General features: G+C 37.6%; 2 protein-coding genes across 2 annotated transcripts; both read right to left on the bottom strand.

Annotated features, from left to right (window-relative positions):
- Window positions 1-1,076: 1,076 nt before the first annotated feature.
- LOC120264469 (receptor-like protein 6) lies at window positions 1,077-4,674 on the bottom strand. Its single transcript, XM_039272281.1, has one exon. The coding sequence runs from the start codon at window positions 4,603-4,605 to the stop codon at window positions 1,321-1,323; it is 3,285 nt and encodes a 1,094-aa protein (XP_039128215.1). The 5' UTR covers window positions 4,606-4,674; the 3' UTR covers window positions 1,077-1,320.
- Window positions 4,675-13,207: 8,533 nt separating this feature from the next.
- On the bottom strand, window positions 13,208-16,372 carry LOC120265330 (receptor-like protein 6). Its single transcript, XM_039273200.1, has one exon. It carries the CDS (start codon window positions 16,370-16,372, stop codon window positions 13,208-13,210), a length of 3,165 nt encoding a protein of 1,054 aa, XP_039129134.1.
- Window positions 16,373-16,853: the final 481 nt, after the last annotated feature.

The following is a 16,853-nucleotide window of genomic DNA, read 5'->3' as shown; positions in this document are numbered from 1 at the left end:
AATTTCTTGTGAAGAATTTTCGGACCAACAAAATGAATGGTGGATTCAGGATGAACATTGGTCACCAATGTCATGTGAGGAGAAAAACAGTGTCAGAAATTGATGTCAGAGTCTTATGTTCACATAATGAAACAGTAAGTTGGAGGAAAGTTTTTCATGGAAATTTTGGGCACAGCCAATAATTTCTTGCCTTCAGAAATGAGGCAAAATAAACCACCACATGCAAACATGATAATGTTGTTGGCACTGAATATGGTTGTAGACTAGAAACGGAAGAAACTAAATTGATCTCTAGGCGGAGAAGTCTTAATTCAAATTGAGTTGGCTCATTTAAACAGAGCTATGAAAGACATAAATCCAGAACCATCTGGTCTAGGAAAGGAGAATACTGAATACACATAACCATCCATGCAAGAGAGAGTGGTATTTTATTTCCATTCCAAGTCCAAGGTCGAGAGTTTCTATCTCTTCTAACTCATTGGTTGAGGGTTCATGTCCACATTTATCCAAGAAAAAAACAATACTGATTACGTGGTATTGAAAAGACATGCATATTTAAATGAATCTCTTCCATGTCGAACTCATACAAGTAGCAACAAACAGATACAACCTAAATCTTAGGACTTTGGCTAATGGAAATTTTACATTAAGTCTGATTTTTATTTTGTTAGATGTTTGCATCTTAATCTTTTAAATGTCAGTGAGCCAAGTCTCAATTGAAAAGGGGTATGTTCATCTCCCCTGTTACTTCCAACATGAATTTCCTGTGGGAGCACGTCCTTACTCAATAAATGGTATTTATTATATCTAACACAATCTGCAAACAATTGATATTTTCATATACAGCAAATCCTCCTCTGAAAACAAGTAAGATTTCATATTGTGGATAAATATTAACTGTGATATGCATATATTTATCATTCATATCTATTAATGGATTCAGATAACTGGTTTTTTGGTACAAATAAAAGACAAGTTTAGTGTTATTTGAGAATAAAAAAGACGGACATGTGGTCATCATCCATTCATTAGAAACTAAATTGATTTGCAATTGACATGGTTGTAGACAGAAGACAGAAAAACACAAACACATCATTGGCAGAGAATTCATATTTAATTTGGAGTGTTTGTCAGAGAACCAACCAGACTAGGAGTAAAGTACAATATTGCATACATGCTATTCGACAAATATACGATTGTATACATACTAGTTGAAAGTATGGTACCCAAAGTCCAAAGATGAAGGTACAGCTTGGCCATCAAATTAATCTCTCTTATTGCAGAAGAAGGAATGACCTGTTGGTTTAGAAATGCAGGTTTTTATCTGTTCATGAACCTCCTCTTGTACCACATTTTCCACTTGGGAAAGAACAATTGATAGCAAATAACTGAAGCAAATCCAAATCCAAATCCCAATCCTGTGAACATCCAGAACCAAATCACGTCCATGTCAAACTCTGTGGGTGCATTCTTAGAATCTGAAGAAGGCTCCACGCTTGCTGAATTAATACAATCCCTTGATAATGGACTCCCACATAGTCCTGGATTCCCTTCAAAAGATGAATTCGAGAATGTGGAGAACTGGAAGCTTTGTGGTATTCTGCCTACTAAATTGTTGTTCGACAGATTCAAGAAAGCCAAGAAGTACAGAGATGTCAGAGAACTTGGAATCACTCCTGATAATTGATTTTCTGAGAGGTCCAATGACTCCAGCTCACTCAAACCTCCGAGAACCTGTGGAATTTCACCGGTCAATGCATTTAGTGACATGTTCAAAGAATGAAGGGACTTAAGATCTCCAAACACTTGAGGAATATTTCCCACAAATTGGTTATTTGACAAATCAATGGCAGTGAATGTAGTCCAAATCTTTACCAGTTCGATCTCAAATCCTTTCAAATTGACTATAACCGTGTCTTGATAATATGGTGTCCCCAAACTATCATTCCCGTATCCAATTGTCTTGGTTTGTCCCTGGTGAACCATCATCGCCTTCATACTCTTAAAGCACTCTGATGGTAAGTTACCAGTGAAACGGTTGGAAGAGATGTCAAAGATTTGGATCATCATGAAGAAGTGATTGCCTTCACAAATTCCAGTCAGATGTCCAAAGAATCTGTTTTCTTTGAGAACCAAGACTTTCAATGCAGGAAGGTTCATCAACCAATATGGGAAAGAGTCTGCCAATTTATTCCTACCAAGGTCTAGGACTTCTAGCTCAGTGCAATTGGCCCATGAGCTAGGTACCATCCCTTCTAACTGGTTCCCGTGGAGGTTAATTGTTTGTATAGCACATCTTGAGCTGATCTTTTGAGGTATGCTTCCCCGAAAACGGTTCTCCTGGGCATTCAACACTCTCAAATCAATGAGGCTTTCCAATAGGCAAGTTGGTATAGAACCACTCAAATTGTTGTAAGAGAGATCGAAGATGTAGAGTTGTGTTGCACTGCAAATCGATGAGGGGACTTCTCCTGTGAGACTATTGTGTGACAATGAAAAGAACATAGTTTTGTTCAGGTAGTATGACATGTTAAATGGGATGGAAGAAGTGAAGAGGTTGTTTGAGTAGTCCACAAATGTATTATTTGGTGGAGGGAGTGGAATTGATCCTTGAAGCAAGTTAGAGTGGAGATCGATAATAACAATTTTAGTGGAAGGATTGGAGGAAGACCCCCCAACACCTATGAACAAGTTACATGATAAATTCAAGTAGAGAAGACTAGAGCTCCACATCCAACTTGGTATGGTACCACCAATTCTGTTGTTTGAAAGGTCTAATATCACAACATCATTCGAATGATTCAAGAAAGGCCTCCCAAAATCAGTGAATAAGTTGAAAGATAGATTCATAGACCAGCCGAAACTCCCACCAATGCTCCAAATCCAGTTGGGTATAATCCCATTAATTCTATTGTTTGAAAGTTCCAGCGTGTATATGTTCTTTTTGTGCTTTAAGAAAGATGGGATAGCTGTTAGATTGCAAGACTTCAATTTCAAGGCATTAAGAGATGGAAATAGAAGAGAAGAATATGCAATTCGGTCAGACATCAACAAGTTAATGCCTGAAAGATCCAAGTCCGTGAGATTTTGAAGGCGGCCAAACAACTCTAATTCCACCACTGAATCGAAGTTATTTGAACCTAAATAAAGTGATACTAGAGCAGAGAGATCAACAAGTGATGTTGGGAGCTTTCCGTGGAGATTATTGCCCCCTAGATCAACATGTTGCAATGTAGAAGATGCATTTGCGAATTCTTGGAGGTGATCAGAGAGCTTGTTGTTAGCTAGATTCAACTTCTCTAGCATCGGGAGTGTGAACAAAGGCATCGGGATTGATCCGGTTAGTGAGTTGCCTTCCAGATCAAGTGCAACAAGGTGATGTGCATGACTGAGAGTTCCAGGGATATTTCCAGTGAAGTTATTATAAGAAAGACTAATGATTGAGATCTTTGAACCAGCAAGCATTGGTGGTAAGTGCCCGGAGAGGTGATTATAAGAGAGGTCTAAAAAGTATAATTCCGTAAGATTCTCAATCGACCAGGGTATTGGCCCTGAGAATTTGCAGCTAGACAGACTCAAATATGTCAAAGATTTCAAATTTCCCAAAGAATTTGGCAATCTCCCAGAGAAATTTGTCCGAGACACAGTCAATGTCTCCAAAGAGTTATGTAATGGGAATTCTGGAAAAAAACCAGCTAGCATTGGATTATACGAAAGATCAAGTGTTTTCAAGTTCAAAAGTTCAAACACTTTGGTTGGAAACAGACCCTCTAGGCCACACAAACTAAGACTAAGCACAGTTAAAGAAGAAAATTTTGCAAAGAAGTCAGGCACTTGTGACAGAAGATTGTTACCATCAAGACGAATTATTGATAAATTCCGGAGCTTGGACAGTGAGCTGTCAATCGGTCCTGAGAGTGAACAGTACTGTAAACTGAGAGCTTGAAGCTTAGGAGCAGAGTCAGAGATGGTGTGACACCACTCTTTCCCGTTCGAAGAGATATTGACTCGATCCAAATAGAGCTCCTGGAGATTAGAAAGGTTTCTGATGAGAGTACCAAGATCAGGCTTCTCCAACTTCAAAGTATCTGAGTAGAAGGCCTGTGAGAGGTCCAAAGATATGAGTTTTGTGAGGCGAGAGATTCCCATGGGGACTTGGCCTGCCAGCAGCCAGATATTAGAAAGGTTGAGATGTGTGAGATTAGCCAGTTTTTCCAAATCCGAAAGCTGGTCAGTGCTCTGTCCAAGAAAGTTGTAGGCAAGATTGAGTCTTTGGAGGGAGGTGAGGTTGAAGAGGGAGGCTGTAATTTGGCCAGTCATGTATCTCTCGCTGAGATCAAGAGAGACAACAAGACCAGAAGCTTCGTCACAGGTGACTCCTTCCCAGTGACAACAGTCAGTGCCAGCAGGCCAAGATAAGGGATCCAAGATAAAACCTTTCTTTAGGTTGAGGAGGTCCAGGCATTGTTGTGAATGGGAGGTCATGACTAGTGCAGTTGCTGATGAGGAGAAGCTTGACAAGGAGAATAGCACTAGTATAATGAAGAAGAAGCTGGATGGAATGGAAGAGAGGAAGAAGGAGCCACTCCGGTGATCGGAACTCATGACGGTGGTGGTGGCCGTAACACAAAAGTGATGATTAAATGTGGTGGTGACTGGTGAGGTTGTGAAAGACTAATCATCACGTATACATAAATAGGTTTACGACATACTATGAATCTCAAGTCAAGAGTCTATGAGACGAAGTCTTTTATGTTGTTTTGTCCATATACACACATATTATACATATACGTTGTCAATATGTTTATTCACGTTTTTTTCTCTACTTAATTAAGTGGTTTATTTATTTTGAAAAGGTGGATATATTACATGCATTAAAAAACTGAAAAATGGATACAACAGAAGTCCACTAGATGTGAAGCCACAAAGGAACACTGCAAAAGTGGAGGAACAACCGAACTCCTCCTAACCCACAATGAAAAGGAGCACTACTCATAGTACCATCCATAACCTCATCCATCGCCAAAGCAGCCTCTGCCATCTCAAACTGAGGTCCTGAAAACTCTAAACTGCGCCGAATGGAGGAGATAGAATCGTCAAGCGTCAATCTCAAACCGTCCGGAGCTGCAGAGAACCATGATATTTATTTATTTTTTGAATATATATATACATATATTTAATTTTTTTTAATAAATATGGCCATATTTTTCCAATTTTTTTAATAAAGAAATCAATTGTCCAGTTTATGAATAATTAATGACAATTTTTAATATAAATTTATTAAAAAAAGTTAATCATAATTTAGTGAAAACAAAAGGCAAAGTATATACCATGGAGCAAGAGAGCTCAAACCAAAATACAAAACGTTGTCCACTTGCCGTACAATACAAAATAATATATATATATTATTTATTTATTTAAAAAAAGAGTCTACAATTATTATATAGTTTGTTGTTTCTTTTTCGATGGATGTGGTTTATCCATTTTTTCAAAAAAAAAAAATTTATATAGTTTTGTTTAATTTCTTTTATTGTACGTTTTGTTTTCACAACCAAATAAACAAATGCATTGTACAAGAATAATATGGTTAATTTCACTGGGTTCTTTGTGGGAGGAGTTATATTCTCCCCATTTTTAGGGTTATAAGGGGGGAGGGATTTACTATTATGGAGTTGTGCTCTTTGATATATCATCTTCGGCTGTGTCATGTTCTAATTGCCGCGTGATTAACCCATCCCGCATGATAATTTCCTAGGGTTGTTAAGCCACCATAACTAATGTACCACCGTACTTATGCATCCCTTTAACACCTCTATATGACATAGTGCTTGTTGCCATTTGTAAACCATATATATATATATATATATGGTTTAGAAAAACAATATATGGTTATTATATGATTTTATTATTTATTATTATTATTTTTTGTTTTCACAAACCTATAAATAAATGGGATCAATAAACCAAAAAGCTCATAACCTAGCGATATTTGATTTTATTGTAGAAAGCGAAGTTGAGACATTTAAAATATCTCGACTTCAAGATTTATTGGAAGTAATAATAGTAACGGGTTGCCAGTTGAGAATGTGGGCTAGTTGCCCAAACCCCTCATCCTGGTTGAGGGTGTAGGTTGAACGATTAATTTTTAGTCCGTAGACATAGCACTTATCACTTAAAAAAAAAAAATGGATTGAATAAGAATTAGACTAGTCAAAATGGTGTTGCTTCTAAAATACCTGTGGTTTATCTAATATATATATATATATATATATATTTTTAAAATGGTGTTTCAATGGGCCTCCTTAGGACGCCATCCTAAGATCAATGGATTTAAATTAAGTAATACTTAATCTACCAAGTCACCTAAGTCGAAATTTATTTCCCCATAGGACGAAGCCCAAGTCCTTCCAGAGAGGTCAGTGTCTGGTAATGAAATTAAATATCGTTTGACTGGGTCCATACTAAGGAATTCTTCAAGTCATTAATTTAAAATGATGCAGAGCTTGGTCTTCATGTTAAGAAACTCTGGAAGCTATTAATTGAAACAACGTAAGACCAAGCCTTGTGTTGTGGCTCAGATATACTGTAGCATGAATTCACTCAACATTCAACAAGTAGCAAAAATATGCAGGCAATAAGTAAATCTTCTCTACTCACGAACAAAATTAATTACAAGCCAATCAAGAGCAATACATGGACAAGTCCTGTTTTTAATTGACCATTCGCATCAACATGTGCAAACTTACGTGAATACTGATTCACTGTCGATGACATGGAACCTTGAATTATAATTTAGGGTCGATGGCATGGGATTTCAACTTTATGTAGAGCGTAAGACAATTAATGTGGAGGATTAAACTAATGACAGAGATTGGCATAAAGAATTTTCTCAATTTTGTTTTGAAAAATGAATAAACCATATGGATTAAAACTAAAAGGGAGTACAGTCAATGCCCATTAGATGTGGAAAAAAGGAGAGTTTCTCAACCCATTAAAACAATGGAAAGCTACTTGAATTAATTTTTCTTGTTTTCTTCTTAATTAATGTCACCTACCTCTCTGATCATATTTTTATTTTTTTGAAAAATTAGATAAATTACTAAAAGGGAGAATCCGGAGCTACAAAACAAGAGAGAAACAACAAAGAAAAAGGAGACAAAGACTCGGTCACCAAAGGTGAAGGTCGGGAAAACACAAAAGAAAGGCACTATCCAAGAAAATGGATAGGGAACTGCTGGGAGTATCACATTACTGGGGAGCCATCAGGGGGGTCAATAGTCTTGCCTGCCATAGCTAGCAGACCAGGGGTTCAACACTTGCTAGAGTTGACTGGCCTAGAAGAACCAGAAGCCTAGGTCCTGAAAAGACGAAACTGCGCTTGATCGTGGGGATCGACTCCTCTAGAAGGGATTTGGTCGGCTCAGGGCCTGTATCAATCCAAGCGAAAAAGCAAGTGGTCAATTTTAAAGATAATTGAAAACCAGTCTAAAGTAGTAGAAGAAAAGATGCGTTGATTGCACTTAGCCTAAATGGACCAACAAATGGTACGGGTTAGAAAGAGGCCCAGAGGCTTTGGATGGAGAACTCCATTCATCCCCTAAGCAGTCCAAGTATCCAAAAGGGATGAGGGTAAGAAAGTATAAAAAATCACCGTAGAGTGGGACCATATGCTCGCAGAGAAAGGACAGGTGAACATGAGGGTACAAGTCCTTGTCTGCCACATGGTAGAGGGTACAAGTACTAGTGGAAATACGGTTACAACGTCGCTTGGCCAAGACTTCCAAAGAAAGGATTTTGTTGTGTAAGGCCAACCAAAAGAAAGCTTTCACTTTAAGTGGACAGTGTCCCTTCCAAAGGGTTTTACCAGAGGTGCATCATAACTTTTACAAGGGCTTTCATTGAACCTCTCTCATCATTTCGTGCATGCATTTGTGGTGGACTTATTCCTTTAATTAGTAATTGATATAGTGTGTGTGTGTATATATATATATCATTGTATGTCTTAATTAGGTTCATTCCTCCCTGCCATCCAAGAGATCTTCAGTGTGTGGTGAGGAGAAAAATCATTTTTTGAAAAAAATGGATAAACCACATTCATTATGAAAGAAAGACAAACATAGGAAAAGCAAAGATAGAAACAATAGGAAAAAAATCATTTGACTTGAATTTACCTCAAATAATTTTGCAAGTCATTGTGCTTGTACCAGTAAATAATGGAAAATTGTGCTGGTCTGTCAAGATTTTTATTTTATTTTATTTTTTTGAAAAGGTGGATAAACCACTTGCATTGAAGGGAAAGAGAGCAATACAAAAGAGATCAACCATAACAACAAAATCTGCTCATACCACAAGAAGTGATATTGCATCAGCAAAACAAAGCAAAAGAAGGAAGAAACACCCCCGGGCCCCCACCACTCTAAGAGAACAGCTACTCCATGCTATCAACAGGGGCCTCCTTGGCATCAGTGTCCACCCTGTCAAAAAGTCTCCTCGACTCTAGAAACTCCAGACTGCGTTTCATGGTAGCCATGGAATCATTCAATCTTTCCTTGGCGCTATCTGCAAAAGCATCGAACCACGACAGAAGCATACGATTAATACAAAGTACAATGTGGTGAGCGGGAAGAACTTTAGCATTAAAAATTCTATCATTTCGAGCAAACCAAATATTCCAGAATAACACCTTGACCACTAAATCCACCACAGGCTTGAGATCAGCCCTAACAGACCCACGCCACGCCAGCCAGATGCATTTCATCGACCCCGGCGGTTTAGGGAAGCACAACAACCTGCAAAAGTAACCCCACACCTCGCGAGCAACAACACACTGGAGGAACAAATGATCAACAGACTCCGTATCTGCGTGACACATAACACATGTTGCAGTCGGGAGTCTATTATAACTCCTAATCTCCAAATTCTCCATCGTCAGAATCTTATTATTCCAGGCAAGCCAATTGAAAATGGAGATTTTCATAGGACAATTACTTTTCCAAAAGAATATGCACGTTATTTAAACGACTGAAAATGTTCAAGTCTTATGTTCACATTTAGGAGATATAAATCAATCAGTTAAAATGCAGCATCTTGTTATTTTCTATTGACAGTAACTTATAACCTCCATTTTATTTTATATGTAACACATTCATATTTTATTTCTTTGTGATTAGTTATACTTATCTCAGCAGAACTTCCAATTATTGAAGATGGGTGATCCCAACAAGACAATACAATAAACCTATTACTATGTATTAACTACTTAAAACTATGATTTTATTTTTATTTTTATTTTTTATTTTTACAGAGTGGACAAGCCCCGTGTTAGGTATATACCCACCACAAGAAATTGATCATCCTACTCATGAGCACTCACCCAACAAAAGAAAAAACATGGCTACAAGTTCGCACCTTCACCAAGGAACCCTTTTTGATATTATTGTACTAAAGGGGTTTCAAACCTAGCTTGGACAATAAAAATTCCATAGGACACATTTCGTGATGGCACCAATACCATTAGATCACAGGCTTTTTGATTAAAAAGCTATTATGTCAAAACACACCTTTTCCTGTAGCATGAGAACATGGAATGTGTTCAAGGAATAATATTAATGAGATATGCATTTGAAGTTCCCCATTGTCTATATTTTCCCCACTTTTAAGGTGAATAGGTATCTTTTGTAATTCACCATCAAACATTTTTTTTTAATAATAGACGGCAAACGCTTTTTTTTATGAATAAAAAAAAGTATCAAACAGTACTGGAACTCGGATGTACAGTATATATACAATACAAGAATAATATAAAAATTTCGGGTGAACATTGTATGAACAGTACGGAGAACAGTACTGCCAAGAGAGGGATTTGAACTCATGGCCTCCCTTTTACACTTTGGTGTTATACCATTGGGCTATCCAATGGTTGACCACCATCAAACATCTTGTTCAGATTCAAACCATGTGGACATTCACATTTATTTTGCAAGTATTTACAATTAGTTCATGAACTTCATATGCAGTTAATTTCTCTTGTTTTATATCGAGTTCTGATTTCCATTTTGTTAAATCACATCTTAATATTTTGAATGTCAGTGAGTCAAAGACTCCATTGAAAAGGCAAATGTTCATCTACCCTGTTACTTCCAACATGAATTTCCTGTTGTAGTACATCCTTAATTAATAAATGGTATCATTTATTATATATCGCAAAATCCTAACAATTCATCTCTTTTAAATACAGCATATCCTCCTTTGTAACCAAGAAAAGCTTTCAAATTGTCGATTTATATTAATTATGATATGTGTATATATATATCATTCATCTTTGTGAATGGGTTTAAAAAATAGGAATTTCAACACAAGTAAAAGACTAGTTTGGTGTTAATGGAGAAATTAAAATAAATCAGACATATGGCCATCAACCATGCATTAGTAATTTACTGATTTGGCAATTAACATGGAAACACAAACTGATCTCTTATAACAGTAACTCTTAATTCATTTGAAGTTACTTTTCCTCCCTTTTTTCCAATGAGTTTTTATATTAAGGTGTGGTGATTTGGGTATCTATGTACATGGACTGCATAAACAACTATGACAGATCTAATCACTCCACCAGACTTTTTTTATTGGCCTTAATTTTTTTAAAAAAAAATCTCAGATATATTAAGCTATCAGAAGCACACTGGTCTTGCAGTTGAACAAGAGTCCTGGCTGTGTGTGTAAGAAAATGTCTAGTGAGGATGTAATCTCCTTGGGGATCAGATTATTATATATGATCTCTCCTCTTCTTTATTAACAGATTCAAGTATCGTTTATGTGCAATGTCAGGTGTAAGCATGAGCAATCTTCTGTAATTCACTATCAAACATCTTGTTAGATTCAAACTCGATCTGTGGACATTTGTTTGCATGAATTTCTGGTACTTGATACTTGATACTGCCATGGCTCTATTGCAGGCTGGTTTTAGCTTGGCAACAGTGGGCTACATGTGTATCATGTTCTCAGTGACCACACCTTTGTGGATAGTCCTAGGGATGATGATCTTCTATTTGACTGGATATGATGACAGCAGTCCGAATGCCCTAATATTGGAGGGGCTTCTGGGCTTTCTCTCAACTGGAGTCTTTGTATATATGGCCTTGGTAGATCTCATTGCCATGGATTTCGCCTTGGTGGATCTCATTGCCGTGGATTTCTTCCACAATAAAACAATGTCTTCAAGTCCCCGACTAAAGAAAGCTTCTTATATTGCGTTGGTGTTGGGTTCTGCTGCCATGTCTATACTTGCACGTTGGGCTTAGAAAAATCATGTCTATGTTGGAGTTTGATCAGGAAATTGGAGGGAAATTTAAGTGTAGGCGGCTGTTGAGAAGACTAAATAACAGTAGATGCAACTTTGATTAATTATATAGCCATTGTTTGTATGCTATTTGGAATGGTTCTCTTTGAATCATTACTGTATCTTGTTTGTTGTATTAGGATGTATTTTGTGAGATGCTTGTCTGGCAATCTCAATCTATGTATCTTTATATTCTCAGTTAAAAAATGGATGAAGTGTGTGAACTTTGCTTATGATTAATGACAAGCTTTCTCTTCATTTCATGAGTGTGATAGTAGCATAGAGTGATCAAGGAAATCTTGCTGTTTTCACTGAAGAACCAGTTAAAGATTATGTCTCTTGCTAAAGTTCCTGTCAGTCTATTCCTGCAGGCATCACCAATGCAGCTAGAGAAATGCAATACGATAATTCTAAGGTATAACAAAAAAGCTGCCTTTTGTTGTAGAGAAGTTCTTGAGATGATTGTACTCAATAAAACAGTTCTAGAGGTACTTCAATTTGAGTTATTTACTTCTCATTGTCAATAGTAGTGTTAATGAAGTATCATTATTTTCATTTAGCCAATGAATTGAGCAGCACATGACTTCAGTGAAGGACGATATAATAATTTGATAGGTTGCATTATTATATCATCTTGTGTATTATGTTACTGGTGACCGTACTGATCTGGATGATGTAATTCAATTATCTGTTTCTAGAATCAACTTCAAGTTATAATTCAAGTCTTATTATTGAAATTCGAGATCATCTTGTGTTCATCTCTTCCCTTTTCTTTTTTGCTCCACTGCCTTTAAAGATAAATGTGGTTCACTGTCACTAATTTGTTTCTTCTAAACTGTTTATTCCTTCTTGAATTCGCATTCCAATATTTGAAATTTTTTCTACACTCAGAGTTGATAATAGTCTGTAGTTGGTAACTGTTTATTCAACATGCCCAAAATTTCTAACTTATTATTTAGTTCAATCCCTATTGTTTTATTTTTCTCGGGAAGATTTTTCCAAAGACCAAAGTCAATGGTGGGGTTCAGGGGCACTTGAGATTCAATGTTGTTTCCTGAGAGGTTGAAAGATTATTGTTTTTCCTTATTGAACAGTAGTTATTAGACCTCTTTTCATTGCTGAACTCATATGTACAGCACCAAGCAGATACAGACTCAATCTCAAAATTTGGGCCAATGGGAATTGTATATTGAGTTTTGATTTCTATTTTGTTAAATGTTTGTATATAAAATCTATTTTGTTAAATATCAGTGAGTCTCAGAAGTCAGAACTCAAATTGAAAAGGGATACGTTCATCTCCTCTGTTACTTCGTATATGAATTTACGGTAGAAATACAAACTTAAATCAATGAAATAATGTATATATATTGCAAAATCCTAAAAATTGATATCTTTCAAATGCAGCAAGTCCTCCTTTGTAAACAAGAAAGCTTTCATATTGAACAAATATTAACAGTGATGTGCATTTGTTCATCATTCAACCCAATAAATGTGTTCAGATAAAAGGTGTTTCCTTATAAATAAAAGACAACTTTGACGTTAAATGAAAATAAATCAGCCAAACAAATGACCATCATCCATTTATTAGTAACTTAATTGAGTCTGCAATTAACATGGTTGTAGACAGAAAACAGGGAAAAACACAGTGATGATCTCTTGACAGAAAACTCTTATTTCAATTGGAGTTGCCGGAGGACCAGCAAGACAAGGAGGAAAGTGCAATATTGCATACATGCTATTTAACAAATATATGATTGTATACATACTAATTAAGAGTATGGTACCCGAAGATGAAGGCATAGCTTGGCCATTGAAATAGTTTTTGATTGCAGAAGAAGGAATGGCCTCTTGTTTTAGAAATGCAGGTCTTTATCTGGTCATGAACCTCCTCTTGTACCACATTTTCCACTTGGTAAAGAACAATTGATAGATAATGGCCGCTGCAAATCCAACTCCATAACCCAATCCTGTAAACATCCAAAACCAAATCTCGTCCATGTCAAACTCTGTCGGTGCATTCTTAGAATCTGAAGATGGCTCCATGCTAGTTGAATTAATACAATCGTTTGATAATGGGCTCCCACACAGACCTGGATTCCCTTCAAAAGATGAATTCGAGAATGTGGAGAACTGGTAGCTCTGTGGTATTCTTCCTACCAAGTTGTTGTTTGACAGATTCAAGAAAGCCAAGAAGGTCAGGGATGTCAGAGAACTCGGAATCACTCCTGATAATTGGTTTCGTGAGAGGTCCAATGCCTCTAGCGCACTCATATCTCCGAGCACCCGTGGAATTTCACCAGTGAAAGCATTTAGTGACATGTTCAAAGAATGAAGGGACTTAAGATCTCCAATCACGTGAGGAATACTTCCCACAAATCGGTTATTTGACAAATCAATATAAGTGAAGATAGTCAAAATCTTTACTAGTTCGATCTCAGACCCTTTCAAATTGACTGTAACCATGTCTTGATAATAATATGGTGTCCCTGACCATACAATTCCATTCGGGGTATGTCTAATTGTCTCGGTCTGTCCCTGTGGAACCGTCATTGCTTTCATGCTCTTAAAACACTCTGATGGCAAGCTACCAATGAAATGGTTTGATGAGATGTCAAAGATTTGGAGAGTCATGAAGGGGAGATAACCCTCACAAATACCAGCCAGATGTCCAAAGAATCTGTTTTCTTTGAGAACCAGGACTTTCAATGCAGGAAGATCCATCAGCCAATATGGGAAAGAGTCTGCCAACTTATTCCTACCAAGGTCTAGGACTTCTAGCTCATAACAGTTGGCCCATGAGCTAGGTACCAACCCTTCCAACTTGTTTCCGTGGAGATTAATTGTTTGTAGAGCACAACTTGAGCTGACCTTTTGAGGTATGTTTCCTTGAAAACTGTTCTCCTGAGCATTCAACACTCCCAGGTCTATGAGACTTTCCAATAGGCAAGCTGGTATCAAACCACTCAAATTGTTGTGAGAGATATAAAAAACATAGAGTTTTGTTGCACTACAAATTGATGAGGGGACTTCTCCTGTGAGACTATTATTTGACAATGAGAAGATTATAGTTTGTTTCAGGTAGTATGATATGTTAAATGGGATGAAAGAAGTGAAGAGGTTGTTTGAGTAGTCCACAAGGAAACTATTTGGTGGAGGAAGAGGAATTGGTCCTTGAAGAAAGTTAGAGTGGAGATCGATAAAAACACTGTTAGTGGAAGAATTGGAGAAAGACCCCTCAACAGTTGTGAACAAGTTGCATGATAAATTCAGGTAGTTAAGACTAGAGCTCCATATCCAACTTGGTATGGTACCACTAATTCTGTTGCTTGAAAGGTCTAGATGCCTAAGATAATTTGAATGCTTCAAGAAAGGCTTCTCAATATCAGTGAATAAGTTGAAAGATAAATCCATAGAATCGATGAAACCACTCCCAATGCTCCATATCCAGTTGGGTATTGTACCATTAATTTTGTTGTTTGAAAGGTCTAGCACTAACATATTTTTTTTACGCTTCAAGAAAGATGGGATAGCTGTTAGATTGCAAGATCCCAATTCCAACTGAATAAGAGATGGAAACAGAAGAGAAGAATCTAGACTTAGGTCAGAGATCGACAAGTTAACGCCTGAAAGATCCAAGTCTGTCAGATTGTGAAGGTAGCCAAACAACTCTAATCCCACCATCGAGCCATCAAAGTTGTTTGAACCTAATTCTAGAAACCTGAGGGCAGAGAGATCAAGAAGTGATTTTGGGAGCTTCCCATTGAGGTTATTGTGCCACAGATTAACATGCTGCAATGTAGGAGATGCATTTGTGAATTCTTGTAGCTGACCAGAGAATTTATTGATATCTAGAATCAACTCCTCCAATATGGGGAGTGTGAACAAAGACATCGGAATAGATCCAGTGAGTGAGTTGCCTGCTAAATCAAGTGACACAAGGTGACGTGCAGAGCTGAGAGTACTGGGGATCGATCCATTGAAATTATTATAAGAAAGATGAAGGATCGAGATCTTTGAACTAGCAGGCATTGGTGGCAAGTCCCCGGAGAGGTAATTATTAGAGAGGTCTAAAACAATCAATTCACTGAGATTCCAGATTGACAAGGGCATTGGCCCTGCGAGATTACAATAAGCAAAATTCAAAGATGTCAAAGACTTCGAGATTCGCAAAGAATTTAACAAACTCTTAAAAGAAACCTCTGTTAGCTCTAAATTATGTGAAAGATCAAGTATCTTCAAGTTCAAGAGTTCAAACAAACTCCTTGGAATCAAACCCTCCAGTCCACAGTTACTGAGACTAAGCACACTTAAAGAAGAAAAATTTGCAAAGAATTTAGGCACTTGGGACAAAAGATTGTTAGAATCAAGATGAAGTATTGATAAATTCCGGAGCTTGGAGAAAGAACTGTCAATTGGCCCTGAGAGAGAACAACCAATCAAACTGAGAGCTTCAAGTCCTGGAACGGAGTGAGAGATGGCTTGGGACCACTCCGTCTTGCTTGAAGAAATACTGACTCCATCCAAATAGAGCTCTTTTAAATTAGAAAGATGTCTGATGAGAGTACCAAGATCAGGCTTCTCCAGCTTCAAAGAATATATGTAATCTGAGGAGAGGTCCAAAGATATGAGTTTTGTGAGGCGAGAGATGCCGATGGGAATTTGGCCTACCAGCAGTCCGGAATTAGAAAGGTTGAGATGTGTGAGATTAGCCAGTTTTTCCAAATCAGAAAGCAGGACATCACTTAGCTGGTTGAACCAATTGGAGGAGAGATTGAGTGTTTGGAGGGAGGTGAGGTTGAAAAGGGAAGGCATAATGTTGCCTCCCATATACCTCTCGCTGAGGTCGAGAGAGACAACAAGACCTGATGCTTCGTCGCAGCTGACTCCTTCCCACCCGCAACAGTCTGTGCTGGGGAGCCAGTGCGGCAGATAAGTTGTTGCATGGTAGTAGTAGTTGTTGTCGCTTTCATTGAGCTTGATGAAACCTTTCTTGAGGTTGAGGAGGTCCAGGCATTGTTGTGAATGGGAGGTCATGAGTAGTGCATTAGCTGATGAGGAGGAGCTTGATAAGGATAATAGCACTAGTATTATGAAGAAGAAGAAACAGGATGGAATGGAAAAGACGAAGGAGGAGGAGGAGGAGGAGGAGGAGGAGGAGCCACCCCGGTGATCTGAACTCATCATGATGGTGGTTGTCGCCGTAATTACACAAAGACAGATGAGATAAATAAGTTGGGTTGCCGGTGAGACTTATATCATCAAGTACATACTACATATAGATATAGGCATACCCCCGTTTCCACGCTCCATTTTTTTTCTGTCTCTTGAGTCAAGAGTGAAAGACCAGTTTGCACGTCACCAGTCAAGAGTCAAGAGTCACTCTTAGCATGGCATTCCGAGAGTAATGGAATTTAATAATAGGTAGGAATACATAACGACTAAGTCTATATATTATTTATGAGAAAAACCAAGTCTGTTATTTCTACTTGGAAATCAATTGGGTGCATTAATTTCC

Source organism: Dioscorea cayenensis, chromosome 7, assembly GCF_009730915.1.
Source record: "Dioscorea cayenensis subsp. rotundata cultivar TDr96_F1 chromosome 7, TDr96_F1_v2_PseudoChromosome.rev07_lg8_w22 25.fasta, whole genome shotgun sequence".
NCBI lineage: Eukaryota > Viridiplantae > Streptophyta > Magnoliopsida > Dioscoreales > Dioscoreaceae > Dioscorea > Dioscorea cayenensis.
Note: the sequence above shows the minus strand (reverse complement) of the source record. Positions and strands in the feature narration are given on the sequence as shown.